Source organism: Sciurus carolinensis, chromosome 4, assembly GCF_902686445.1.
Source record: "Sciurus carolinensis chromosome 4, mSciCar1.2, whole genome shotgun sequence".
Lineage (NCBI taxonomy): Eukaryota > Metazoa > Chordata > Mammalia > Rodentia > Sciuridae > Sciurus > Sciurus carolinensis.
The window spans coordinates 169,256,854-169,270,248 of record NC_062216.1 but is presented as its reverse complement, the minus strand read 5'-3'; the positions used below and the strand labels follow the sequence as shown (position 1 = coordinate 169,270,248).

General features: G+C 36.8%; 1 protein-coding gene across 5 annotated transcripts in view; it reads right to left on the bottom strand.

The window, feature by feature from the left end:
* Positions 1 to 13,395, bottom strand: part of Xpnpep3 (X-prolyl aminopeptidase 3) — a 73,688-nt gene that overhangs the window by 52,412 nt on the left and 7,881 nt on the right. For 4 of the 5 annotated variants that reach the window (XM_047550662.1, XM_047550659.1, XM_047550660.1 and 1 more), the window contains exon 2: positions 6,198 to 6,314. In XM_047550662.1, coding sequence (XP_047406618.1) covers positions 6,198 to 6,314 — 117 coding nt within the window. Of the gene's footprint in view, positions 1 to 4,920; positions 5,065 to 6,197; positions 6,315 to 13,395 lie in introns of all 5 variants that reach the window. The other variant, XM_047550661.1, reaches the window with a different exon arrangement.

Genomic DNA, 13,395 nt, shown 5'->3' with positions numbered 1-13,395 from the left:
CCTCTCCAAAACTGAAATAACTTTACACTAAGGCTTCTCTCAGTTGGATTTCTTCTTATAATGCAGAGACTTGAAGAAGTCCTAGGTTATTATTCTTCAGTATATGTACCAGCGTTATTTTGTAGTTAAAAGTGTGTACTCTGGGGTTATGTAGCTCAATGGTTGAGTGCTTGCCTAGCATGCTTGAGGTCCTGGGTTCTATACCCAGGAAAGAAAGAGAGTATGAACTCTGAGTCAGACTTTGGTGAGTTAGAATCCTACCATAGCCTCTTACTGAGTTACTTGGGAATATCAAAGTTCTCAGTGCCCCAGGTTCCTAATCTATAAAATGGAGATAATAGCACCTGCTTAATGAAGTTGTCAGGAGGATTACATAAGGACTTAGAATAGTAAACACTACATAAGTATTAGCTATTATTATTATTACCAAAATAAAGAATTTATACTTGAGAGACTGTCATCTTGGTAATCCCAAAGCCAGGCAAGACTTTTAAAGAGTAAAATTTTCATGGACAACCACTATTCACTTAAAAGTAATTATCTGCACAGAAGCCCTGGAAAATCTTTGGCTTTCTCATACAAGAGTGAGTCTCAAGTGACTATTCATGAACTTTTTAATTATCATTTAGTTGTTTAAAGGGTTCCTGACTCATGTCTGGAGCTGATTCTTCTTAATCTTTGCCTCAAAGAATTTCTAAGTATTAATGACAAATCCACACAAAGGTAAAAAAGATAAATTTGTCACTTACTAAACCAGCATTCAAACCATCTGAAAACATTATCTTTCAAGATTTTCTATTTTCACCGGGTATTTAAAAACAGAGAAATCCTCTATAATTCTGCTCTAGGTGGCAGTGTATAGAATTTGTCAGTATTATGGTACATTGAAATGGGTAGTCAACATGTACAAGATAAACAGGCGAAAGGTATAAGTTTATTCATCTTGGGGCTGGGGTTGTGGCTCAGTGGTGGATCCTCATCATCACATATAAATAAATAAATAAATAAATAAAATAAAATGAAGGTCCATTGACAACTAAAAAAAAATTTAAAAAGTTTATTCATCTATAAACATACGTAAGGACCTTACATATGTTCTTTTTTCAGCATTAATTTCTAATTCAGGTGATGAAAACATATAATCAATACAAATATACAGTGATTTGAAAATTACATAGTTATATCAGGGATGAGAAAATATATTAAATTATAAAGACAGGTAGACTTTAGAGTGAAATATTGTTTTTATTTTTAAATTTTTACTTATTTATTTTTACAGATTGCATTTCGATTGGTTGTACACAACTTTTCATTTGTATGGTTGTACACGATGTAGAGTTACACCATTTGTGAACTCTTAATACAAAAAATATAGTGAAAAATATAGTGAAATAATACAAAAAGTAGACCTTAAACAAATTTAAAAACTACAGAACTTTTAATCTACTACTCTGCCTATCAAGTATGATCTGTAAGAAAAAATTTGAAAAGTGTGCAAGAGCAGCAGTAAGGGAGCTCTTCAAAACACATGTGGTTGGGCATGTTCGCGTGTGCCTATAATCTCAGAGACTTGGAAGGCTGAGGCAGGAGGATCATAACTTTGAGGTCAGGCTCAGGAACTTAGCAAAACTGTGTCTCATAAAAAAAAAAAAAAAGAAAAAAACACATGTTGTAAGCCCCCCTGAGATTCTGATGCAGCAGGTCTACAGTGTCCTTGAGTGTGTTTTCCTCTGACAAAGCTCACTCAATGGTCTATGCAGATTTCTGCCACTTTCAATTTCTGTCATTCTTGGATATATATTTTAATGCTTTATAAACAGTATAAAAATTTCACCACCACCAAAATAATATCCTTAAACTTTTAAATATTATTAAAGCTGACCATGCTTATTAACAGCTAACATGCTTATTAACTGTTATTAATAGTTAACATGCTTATTAACACATTTTCTAAAAAATGTGACTACTTTTCAAGGGAGAACTATAAATAAACTATCATAGAAAGATAGGTACTCAGCTAATTTTGAGACTTTCAGGATGATCTGGGAATTATTACCTACAACTTACTCTAGAACCAGCCTTTATTTTATTCATTTACCTTTTGAGGTTCTGAGGATCAAACCCAGGCCCTTAGACATTATCTTTTTTTTTTAATTTTATTTTTAAAAAATATTTTGTTTTAGTTGTAAGTGGACACAATACCTTTATTTTCTTTTTATGTGGTGCTGAGGATTGAACCCAGGGCCTCACGTATGCTAGGCGAGTGTTCTACCACTGAGCCACAACCCCAGTCCCCGCTTGGACATATTACGCAAGAACTTTACCACTGAGCTTTAACACCAGTACTCATCATTTTAAATACAATCACATGCTGCATAGTGATGTTTTAGTCAATGGCGGACTACATATACCACGGTGGTCCCATAGGAGTATATCACTTACTGAAGTGATATGCATATGATGTTTGCACAATAAGAAACTATCTAATCACACATTTCTCAAAAACTGGCCCTGACATTAAAAGACATGACTATATTACATTTGACAAAAATGGTATTGTCTCTGCCATTATATTTCATGACATAGACAAAAAGGTAAATGGAGAAAGGATTAAGTTGTTGCCATACAGTTGTACTCTGATTACTTTACAAAGAATTTGTTCACTGCTATAATTGAAAGAAAGCAAGAAGTGTTTCTAGATATGTGATACAAGTCCATCTCCCTGAGCAGAACCTTCTTAAAGCTAGTATTCCAAACTACACCACATATTCCAAAATTAGTTTTCCCTAGTAATATAAAAATATTAGCTATATAAGTTTTTGAAAATAATGCTTCACTAGTCATCTTACAGATTCTTCCCATTCATTACCTGGTTAAGTTTCTGTTTCCCTGAGCTGAACGCCTTGCTGCTCTGCTAATGACATCACCACATCTGTGGCAATGTCACAGAACACAGAAGTGTTTTATATACATGCCAGAATAAGATTCACAGTTCATAATATGATATATCTCAAAATGACACTCACTTTCCTACATGAAACTGTGTGTGTGTGTGTGTGTGTGTGTGTGTGTGTGTTTTTGTTTGGGTGGCAACAAACAGAGGACATGATAGTGATAGGAGATTGACTGATATTTTCTGTCTCTAGATACACAGTCCTTAGTATTGCAGAAATGTTTATAGTGCTCAGATATCTCTAAGTAAAGGACAAGTTTGGAAAAATCACTATGGGAATTGGGGGGAGTCAGTGTGATTGTAGTTCCAGATAAAGCAGAGATGCCATCCTGCAGAATATTTTCCATTGTTGCTTCAGGAAGCTTGGGTAGGTATGGCAAAGAAAAATCCAAGGGAAATGGTTCCCCGAAATTCAGAGGAGCTAATCCAGGAATTTCTGTACTAAGAATTTAAGGAAATAATTGAGCAATATACAAAGAGTATATACCTGTATTTACACTCTCTCTTTCTCCTATATAAGTTTAGCCAGGCACAGTGGTATATGCTTGCAATCCCAGGTACTTAGGAGGATGAGGCAGAAGGATTATAAATTTGAGGCCAGCCTAGCAACTTAGTAACTGTCTCAAATAAAAACTAAAAGCCAGGCATGGTGATACACATCTGTAATCCCAGCAATTTGGGAGGTTGAGGCTAGAAGATTGCAAATTCAAGGTCAGCCTAAGTAATTTAGCAAGATCCTGACTCAAAATAAAAATTAAAATAAAGTAAAAAATAAAATATTTTTTTAAAAAAGGACTGGGGTCTGGGAATGTGAATCAGTGGTTGACAGTTTGCCTAGCATGCACAAGGTCCTGGATTCAATCTGCAGCACTGAAAATAGAAAAATATGCTATCACTCACGTGATAATCAAGATAGTGATGTTTTCCAAAAGTTATAAATACTACCGTGTATTGGGAAAATAATTATGCCAAATGTGAAACCTTTTGAAGCAAACCAAGTAACAGATGGCATAATTTTATATGCCAAACTGCCTAACTGACTTTTGAGATTTTCAAAAATGTATCACATGCCTTTTAATTTTTCTTAGAATTTAAATGTACTTTTTCCACCTCACAATAATTTTAATACTTCTACAAGTTTTACATCTCCATATGGAGAAAAACAAATGATAAATACTTTGGATATAATTTTTTTCCTGCAAAATCTGTATACCTAATGGTATACCTGATGGTTCCTTTAAAATTTAAAACATTGAAAGTTCTGTTTTAACACCTTATCTCCTCTATTCTTTTCTACTTTCTGGCTTAGAGTTTTTCTGCCCTGACTCTTAAATATTTAACAACAAAGGTATACTCATGAGGCTGAATCTTTTCTCAACCTTTAAAATTGCTTGCTTACCAGAGATTTCTCTTGTTTTTCATTCTAGGCTCTTCCCCTGGTCCCCCATGTAAATTTTGTATATAGGAGTTTGGAAGAGATTTAAGAACTGAGGCAGAATATCTTTGATGATACAAGGACATTCACATGGAGAACAAAATGAAACCAAAAAACTCCATCTACTTCTATCTTCTATCATTTATCCCAATGTCCAAAATCCTACTTTCAGAAGAATAAAATCAGGACAGGCGTCCCCTCTCACATATAGCAAAATAATCGTATGTATATAAATGAACATGTATGTGTGCATATTTATTTACATGCATTTAAAAAATATAGTTAACACTCACATAATGTACAGAGCAAAACAGTTTAGACACAGAAAACAATATGTTGACAATATTATTACCAGGTTCAAGGCCTGGAAAATGCAGCTCACCAAATAAAAGTATTTCACCACAAGAAATCAATACTCTTCAAAGCTGATAAATCTTAATATCAATTGTACTTTTTTCCTTAATAAAGACTACAGGTAGGTTGATAGGGTAAAGAAGTACTTAAATACCAATTGGACTGCTATTAAGCTTACCTTACAGCTTTGAAAAACTCTGATTTCTTGTGTTTCAGTGGTGAGCTGCATTTCCTGAGTCTCAGCCAACTTCCCAGCAGGATTTCCAGTTTGATGAAGAATCAGCAAAAGGAAGCCCTCACTGAGACATACTGGTATCATTCACTGAGTGGAGACAGTGAAAGAGTAACATGTTTCTAAAGGCAACTTACGTTATTAACATATATGCTAACATAGTAAATACAGATTTAACTCCTCAAGGTGGAAGGAACTTTCCTTGAAAAACTGACTGCTTTTTCTACAAAGCATTTGGTTTTATTCTACCATGTTTTAATGTGCCTACCTCTTTGCACTGATATTCATTCACCATAGCTGATCCCTTAAATGCTTTTTTAAAAAACAAAAAAACACCTTTTAGTTTTGAGCACTAGTAATGATGCACCTTCTAGTAGTGATACTGAGATCTCAGAGCAGAAAAAAAAATTAATGAAATAATTGATCAATTTTTTGCATCACCTTTGTCAACTGGAATTGACTACCTCTTCAAGTACTGACAAAAAAATTTGGAAATATTGCTTCACATATACAGAAACATTTCTTTTAAACAAAATTCTGGGATGAATTAAGGCTTCTGAGAAAAACATGTTTTCTAAAATGTCTATGTATGTGTGGTTCTGGAGATTGAATCTAGGGCCTCACACATGGTAAGCAAATAGTTTACCACTGAGTTATATTCCCAGCTCTTTAAAATGTCTTTTAACACAGTAGTTCACAAATAATCAATAGTCAGAACAAAGTTCTAAAAACTTTGACTTGGCACATGCCTATAAGCCCAGTGACTTAGGAGGCTGAGGTAGGAGAATTGAAAGTTCAAGGCCGGTCTTGGCAACTTGGTGAGACCCTGTGTCAAAACAAAAAATAAAAAGGGTAGGGACGTAGCTCAATGGTGAAGTAACCCTGGTTGTTCCCTAGGACTAAAAATATGAAGAATAAAATAAAATAAAAACATCCTAAAATACATACTTTCACTAGTTATTTTGAATTATAAGGTTTATTGTATTTATTGTTAGAGTGACTATTGATAAGTTTATATTAGTTAAAATACAATAAAAACTTTAGTTTCTCAGTCATCTTAGCAACATTATCGGTGTATAATAGCCACATATGGCTAGCAGATATTTTACAGAACAGCACAGATCTAGAGTATTTGTAACACTGCAAAAAATCTTAATGCACAGCATTATTCTAGATGAAGCACAGAAATAAAGAGACAGTTTGTTAAAGTTAAAAGGCCTTACCTGGTCTGAGGAGGTGTGGATGTGTAAAGGGGCTAGGTTGGCCTAAATATCGGTTTGGAATCCTCCTTTCTGGCACAGGCTGGAGGGAGTACCTTCGCTGTAAACATGACATGCATCCTGAAGAAAGAATAAAGAGGATAAAATAGAACAACAGATCTAGACAGGCTTCATGGTATTTGTGCGTTTATTTCCAGCACTTTGGATGATTATAAAATACAAGTTAGCATTTCTTTCTTTCTCTTCTCTAGTGTTATATGGCTCTTCCTCCATGTGAGAGCCTGTGTTGGGCCCTAGGAAAGCAGAAAGGAGGTCACCTCTACTGGACCTCACGGAGACAGATATACACACACACGTGTATGTAAGATAAAGGTAGGAACAAGGTGAAGGAAGGGAACAAATAAAAAGCAAGAAAGGGGTTAGGGAGGTGTTCACATAAGTAGCTTCAGGCTGTGTCCTAAAATTTAGGAAAAGAAAATTAACATTTTTTTAAACTGAGAATATTGTTAAGTATGAGAAAATATATACATGCTATCACATTTAATCTTGGAACATTACAGCCAGATAAGATAATGTATGAAAAATGCTTAATCATATAGCAGACAAACGTTAACATTAACTGAACAAAAACTTATTGAGCACAACCAGAACATATGCTGGGGAAGACATGAGTTCAACCCCCAGTATAAAGAAAAAAAAAAAAAAAAAAAAAAAGACCAGGGTCTTCAAATGACGAAAGAATGTACAGTCTATAAGTAGAGGTGAGACAAGTTGAGCAGAAACAGAGCACCATAATACATGATGAGTGAAGAAGTAGATTCAGATACAAGGTTTTTTTTTTTTTTGGGGGGGGGGGTGGATACAGGCGACTGAACACAGAAGCACTTAACCACTGAACTACATCTCCAGCTCTTTTTGATTTTTTTCAATACATTATTTATTTATTCATTTTGGTGCTAGGGCTCAAACCCAGGGCCTCATGCATGCCAGGCAGATACTCCACCACTAAGCCAAATTTCTTGCCCCTTTTCATTTTTTTGTGTGGACCAGCCCACGTGGCCATATATAAGGTTTTTAAGAACACAAAGCTACACAGTGCCTAGATTTGGGTGCAAGGACGAAAGGTACATAGTGCTCTGGGGAACACAGAAAAACACACAAAAGGTATTTGTGCAGAACTGCAGAAAAGGCAATGCCTACTCTGAAGGAGTGAGAAGGCATCACAAATGAGATTACAGAAGGCACTGTGTGTGCACAGGTGCTTGAATGTGAAAGGGTAGGAGGACAGAAAGAGAAGATGGAAGAATGCACTAGTGCAACAGCACCTACTCCAGGGCAGGTCAGGGCTGCTAGAGGAAGATGAAAAGATCAGGAAGGTAGGCCCAGACCTTTAAAATTTTTTGTATGGTAAATTAAGGAATCAGACTTTTTAAGTTCCACATGAAGTAGGCATTATCATTGTTATTTTATAAAAGAGGAATCTGACTCGGGAGTAATTTGAAGAGGTCACGCAGTACTGGGGGACCTGAGGTTCAAACCCAGGTTTACTTAGCTCATAATTTCTGCATTCTTCCCTCTGCTCAACTGTTCAGTAGATCTTCTATTTTAATCCCAATAACACAATCAGTACTATACAATCTCCCTGGAGCATACAATCAGCACACAGGCAGAACATGGTTAAGTATGGATCAAGTGGAAGATTTCTGTAGGAGCTATGAAGTATGAAAGATGTTATATGTATTTGGGAGAAAGTTAGGAATTTTAAATGTTCATTAAGAATTAAATTATTTGAAGATTATTAAGAAAAATGGTAACTTGTTGAATGATAAAAGAAAATGGTACAGATTTCCTGGCAGAATGAAAATACAATTAAGAATACCAAAGCCAGGCGCAGTGGTGCACACCTGTGATCCCAGCAACTCAGGAGGCTGAGGCAGGATTGCAAATTTGAGGCCAGCCTGGACAACTTATCGAGATCCTATCTCAAAAAAGAAACAAACAAAAAAGGAAAGGAAACAATAATAAAAAAACAAACTAAAAAGCATTAGGGATGTAGCTCAGTTGTGGAGCACCCCTGGGTAACATCTCCAGTACTGAAAATAAAATTTATTTGCACCAAATACTATCCTTCCTTTGATTAATGCACCTATTCCATTACAAAACAATTTGTCTTAATGCTCCAACATGATTTTATTTCTGCAAAGGCTTGAATGGTAGCTCTAAAAAGATATATGAGTCATGGTCCTCCGAATCAGTGACTGTTTATTTGGAGTATTTATTTTTATTAAATACTTTTTAGTTGTCAATGGATCTTTATTTTATTTATTTATTTGCAGTGCTGAGAATCAAACCCAGGGCCTCACAGATGCTAGGCAAACACTCTACCACTGAGCTACAACCCCAGACTTACTTGGAGTCTTTACAGGTGCATTTAAGGATCTTCAGGTGAGAAGATCACCCTGGATTATTAAGGTAGGCCCTGAACCCAATGACAAATATCCTTACAAGATAAAGGAGAGGGAGATTTGAAACATAGAAGAGGATGAGATAGAAGACGAGGAAGCAACACTGACCAGAGACTGACTGAAGTGATGTAGCCAACATGCCAAGGAACATACACAGTCATCAGAAACTGGAGAGGCCAAGAACACATTGTCCCCTAGAGTCTTTGGTTGGGAGGGCGGGCTATACAGTCTTGCTGACACCCTGGTTTGGGACTTCTGGACTCCAGAACTGTAAGAGAATAAATTTCTATTGCTTTAAGCTGCCAAGTTTGTGGTAATTTGTTATGGCAGCCTCAGGGAACTAATTCATGACCTACTAAGATTACAACTTGCAGTTTGAAAAACATGGCACTGTAAGACTATGTCTTTATACTATGGGGAGAGGGAGCAGAGGATTAATTTACTTAATCCTTATAGTTATGTAATTTACTATTAAATAATTCAATAATTTTTTAAATACCTTTATCTTATTTTTTATGTGGTGCTGAGGATGGAATCCAGGGTCTCACGTGTGCTAGGTGAGCACTCTACCACTGAGCCACAACCCCAGCCCGATTCTCAATAATTTTAAGAGTATTAAAGGATGCCCAGACCAATCCCTGCCCCACCAAACATGAGGTTCTTTACATTTCTGCTGGCAAACACCCAAAGAAATAACCTTCTTGAAAGCATGGCAGCCTTTGGCCCACTTAATTTTTAAATCATCTGCCCCTTGGCATTTGTATTTCTGGAAAGAAGAGAGGGCACAGGGAAGAGACGTAGTGGTTTGTGCATGCATATAAGTGTGTTGGTGGAGTGAGAGGAATAGAGAAGTTATGAAGAAAAGGGGTGCCATTAGAGATTTAGCAGAACTGCCTCAGTGTTTTTCAGCTGCAGGTAAACGTTTTTTGTCTTCTGGCACTAGGCATTGAACTCAGGAGTGCTCCACCACTGAGCCACATCCTCAGTTCTTTTTATTTTTTGAGACAGGGTCTTGCTAAGTTGCTGAGACTGGCCTCAAACTTGAGAGCCTCCTACCTCAGCCTCCCAAGTTGCTAGGATTACAGGTATCTGCCCACATGCCCAATGCAAACAAACTCTTGTCTGAATCACAACTCACACCATCTGGGATACAGCTTCACTTTTCCTTATTAAAACAAATAGTAGAGGCACGGGATATCTGATGCTTTCAAAGCACAGTAGGTCAATTATTATCCATAATAGTGACCTGATAATTCCTAAAATCTATTCAGTTTTTTATTATATTCCATAAAGTATTCAAAGCATTCTGAATGTATTAATTTACTTAATCCTTATAGTTATGAAAGTACTATTTTTAAACCAATTTTTGAACTAGTAACACTTTCATGTATGTCAAAATTTAGAAGATGCAGAAAGGATTTATAGGGCAAAGTCTTCCTCTCACACCAATCCCCAAGATAACCCCATTCCCTTCCCTAGAAGCAGCCAGGATTATCTTTTTTTTTTGGGTGCTGGGGTTCGAACCCAGGGCCTTGTGCTTACAAGGCAAGCACTCTACCGACTGAGCTATCTCCCCAGCCCCCATTTTTTTCTGTTATACTTCCAAAACTAATTTATCCACATGAAACTAAAGCTACTTACTGATATCCCTTTCTTTTTTCATTTTTTTTTCGGTGCTGGGGATTGAACCCAGGGCCTTATGCTTGTGAGGCAAGCACTCTACCAACTGAGCTATCTCTCCAGCCCTGATATCCCTTTCTTTAAACAAATCACAGTATCCATGTTTGAGGGAGAAACTATTACAGAATTTTCCCTTTAAAGAGGAGAAAAAAAACACAGAAAGGTCGAGTATCCTGCTTTAGACTGAACTACTAAAATGGAAAATGGATTTGAACAACAATCTATTTCTAGAGCTTATAACCACTAGTCTACACAGTCTCCATTATCATTTCATCAGTAAAGAAAATGAACATAAAAAGTTAACCCATCCCCACCCTCTCTTCCTCTTGTGCTCAGATGAAATGACACTAGCTTACCCAAACCTTTTCTTTTCTTTTTTTCAGTACCAGGTATTGAACCCAGAGGCACTTAACCACTGAGACACATCTCCAGCCATTTTTATATTTTTTAATTTAGAGACAGGGTCTCACTGAATTGCGTAGCTCCTGGATTTTTTTTTTTTTTTTTTTTTTTTTTTTTTTTTTTTGTGGTGCTGGGGATTGAACCCAGGGCCTTGTGTGTGCAAGGCAAGCACTCTACCAACTGAGCTATCTCCCCAGCCCAGCTCCTGAATTTTGCTGAACTCACGATCCTCCTGCCTCAGTCACCTGAGCTGCTGGGATGAACAGGTGTGCGCCACTGTGCCTGGCTACCCAAAACTTCTATTTGGGCCAACTACCCCAAGCTGAGGAAGCTTAACTCTTAAATTCAAAGCAAACACATAATACTTTAGAGTGAGACATAGTTTATTCCCAGTAAACTGAAGTCCTGATAATCTTTTACTTATATTCAAGTAAGCAGATCTTTTACCCAAGGGCATATAAATAGAAGCAAAAAATATGTCACATTCTACTTCTAAAACATGCAGTTAATTCTTGACACGAAATTGGGCCCTCCTTAGTTTGCCTGGACTGAGGCAATACTCTCCTGTCTGTCGTAGTCTTGCCTCTTCAGTTCATCTTCTATAGGTTACACTATTTCCAAAGCGATCTTTCTAGTCCTTTGCTTCGGGCTAAGGGTATAGCTTAGCTGTAGAGTACTGTAGTTCTTTGCCTCAAACTCTTTAAAGGTTTGCCAGTCAATTCATGTTTAAATTCCAGGATGTCTTTAAATTCTCTAACAGTATAAGCTTTCTAACAGTATAGCTCATACCAACAGTATAAGCTTAAATCCTTCTACCTTTCAGAAAAAGCTTCAAACTCTTTAGCTTAGTTCCTTTCATGGTCCAGATACTAGATGAGACTAAAACATCACTGACGTTGCACTGAGCTACATGAAGATGCCCAGCAAATCATTCTGTATCATAACAGCATTTAGCTGGCATTTAGCTTCAAAAATACAGTTGTTGGGTTGGGGATGTAGCTCTGTTGTTGGAATGCTTGTCTCACATCCACAAGGCCCTGGGTTCAATCCCCAGCAAAAAACACACATACACACAAACACACACATACACACACAGTTGTTGTGGTCTAAAATGGACTTTGCCTGCTTCTTTGACTACACAACTTCTAAAATTAAGATCAAACATCACATAGGCAGGAAGCTTTCTCTTATACTCCCAACCTTACTGCTATTGATGCAGATGTTGTCCTGAGATGCTTATATATGCTTATTTCTATTGTAATGCCTACCACTTTGCACATAATTCCTAGTTTGCGGGTCTACTTTAAATTTTTGGAAGGCAGTTATCACCTACTATTTGACTTTGTTTTCCCATGATTGGATTTAAAATGCATTTATTTTGAAGGTAAAAAGCCAATCAGCCTGGCTTCTGATTAGGTGCAGGGAATAAAGACAAAAGAGGACGATTCCTAGAATTTGGGCCTGAACAGTGGGTACAAAGTGCACCATTAAATGAAGCAGGAAAGTATATCACGATACAAGTGTCAAACAGAAAGTCTTTACTTCAGAAGGAAGAGTGACAGGCTAGATAATAAATAAACTAAGGTGTCAGAAGCACACAGGTGGTATCTGAGCCCTGGGACTAGATACTACTTAGGGAGACTGAGTGAAGTTTGGCACTATAAAATTTTAAGGAAGAAAATTAGAAGACTATGGTATTTAGAAAGCTAAAGAAACAAAGGTATGTTTAAAAAGAGGAAGGGCTTAAACTGTGGCAAGTACTTCAAAATATGAGAAAGCCAAAAGGACTATTTTTGGACAGTGGTAAGTGTTTTTTTTAAAAATTCTTTTCATACATGTATATAGGGTAATAACGTGTGTCTCAATCTACCACCCTTCCCATTCCCACTCACCCACCCCTTCCCTCACTCCCCTCAGTACAATCCAAAGTTCCTTCATTCTTCCCTACCCATTCCTGACTATGGATCAGCATCCAGCATCCACTCATCAGAGAAAACATTTGGCCTTTGGTTTTAAGTATGAGTTCCTTAATAGCAGAATTTTCCATTTTCTTTCTATTTTGGGTGGGGATGGTACTGTGGATTGAACCCAAGGGCACTTTATTTTTTAAGTCTTAAACTTTTGATCCTCCTGCATCAGCCTCCCAAGCTCCTGGGATTGTAATAAGGTGTATGTCACTGTGCCTGGAAGAATTTTCAATTTTCTAACTATTCTCCATACCAGTGGTTCTCAATTTATGTTTGTGGATGTCTAAAACCTAAACTCTTAAGTCTTGATCTAAGAAATGCAGGAGAAGGCAAGGTGCTGCATGCCTGTAATCCCAGCAACTTGAGAGGCTGAGGCAGGAGAATCGCAAGTTCAAAAGCCAGCCTCAACAATTTAGTGAGGCCCTAAGCAACTTATCAAGATCCTGTCTCAAAATAAAAAAAGAGCTGGGGATATGGCTCAGTGGTTGAGCACCCCTGTGTTCAACCCTTGGTACCAAAAAAAAAAAAAAAAAAAAAAAAAAAAAGAAGAAGAAGAAATGCACTAGAGTAGAAACAGCAGCATTTGGAAATAACATTGAAGTTTAAACTAACAAATTTTTCACTAACAAATTATGTAGCTTTAGGCAAATTCTCTCTCAGAAACTTGGCTTATGGGTACAAAATATT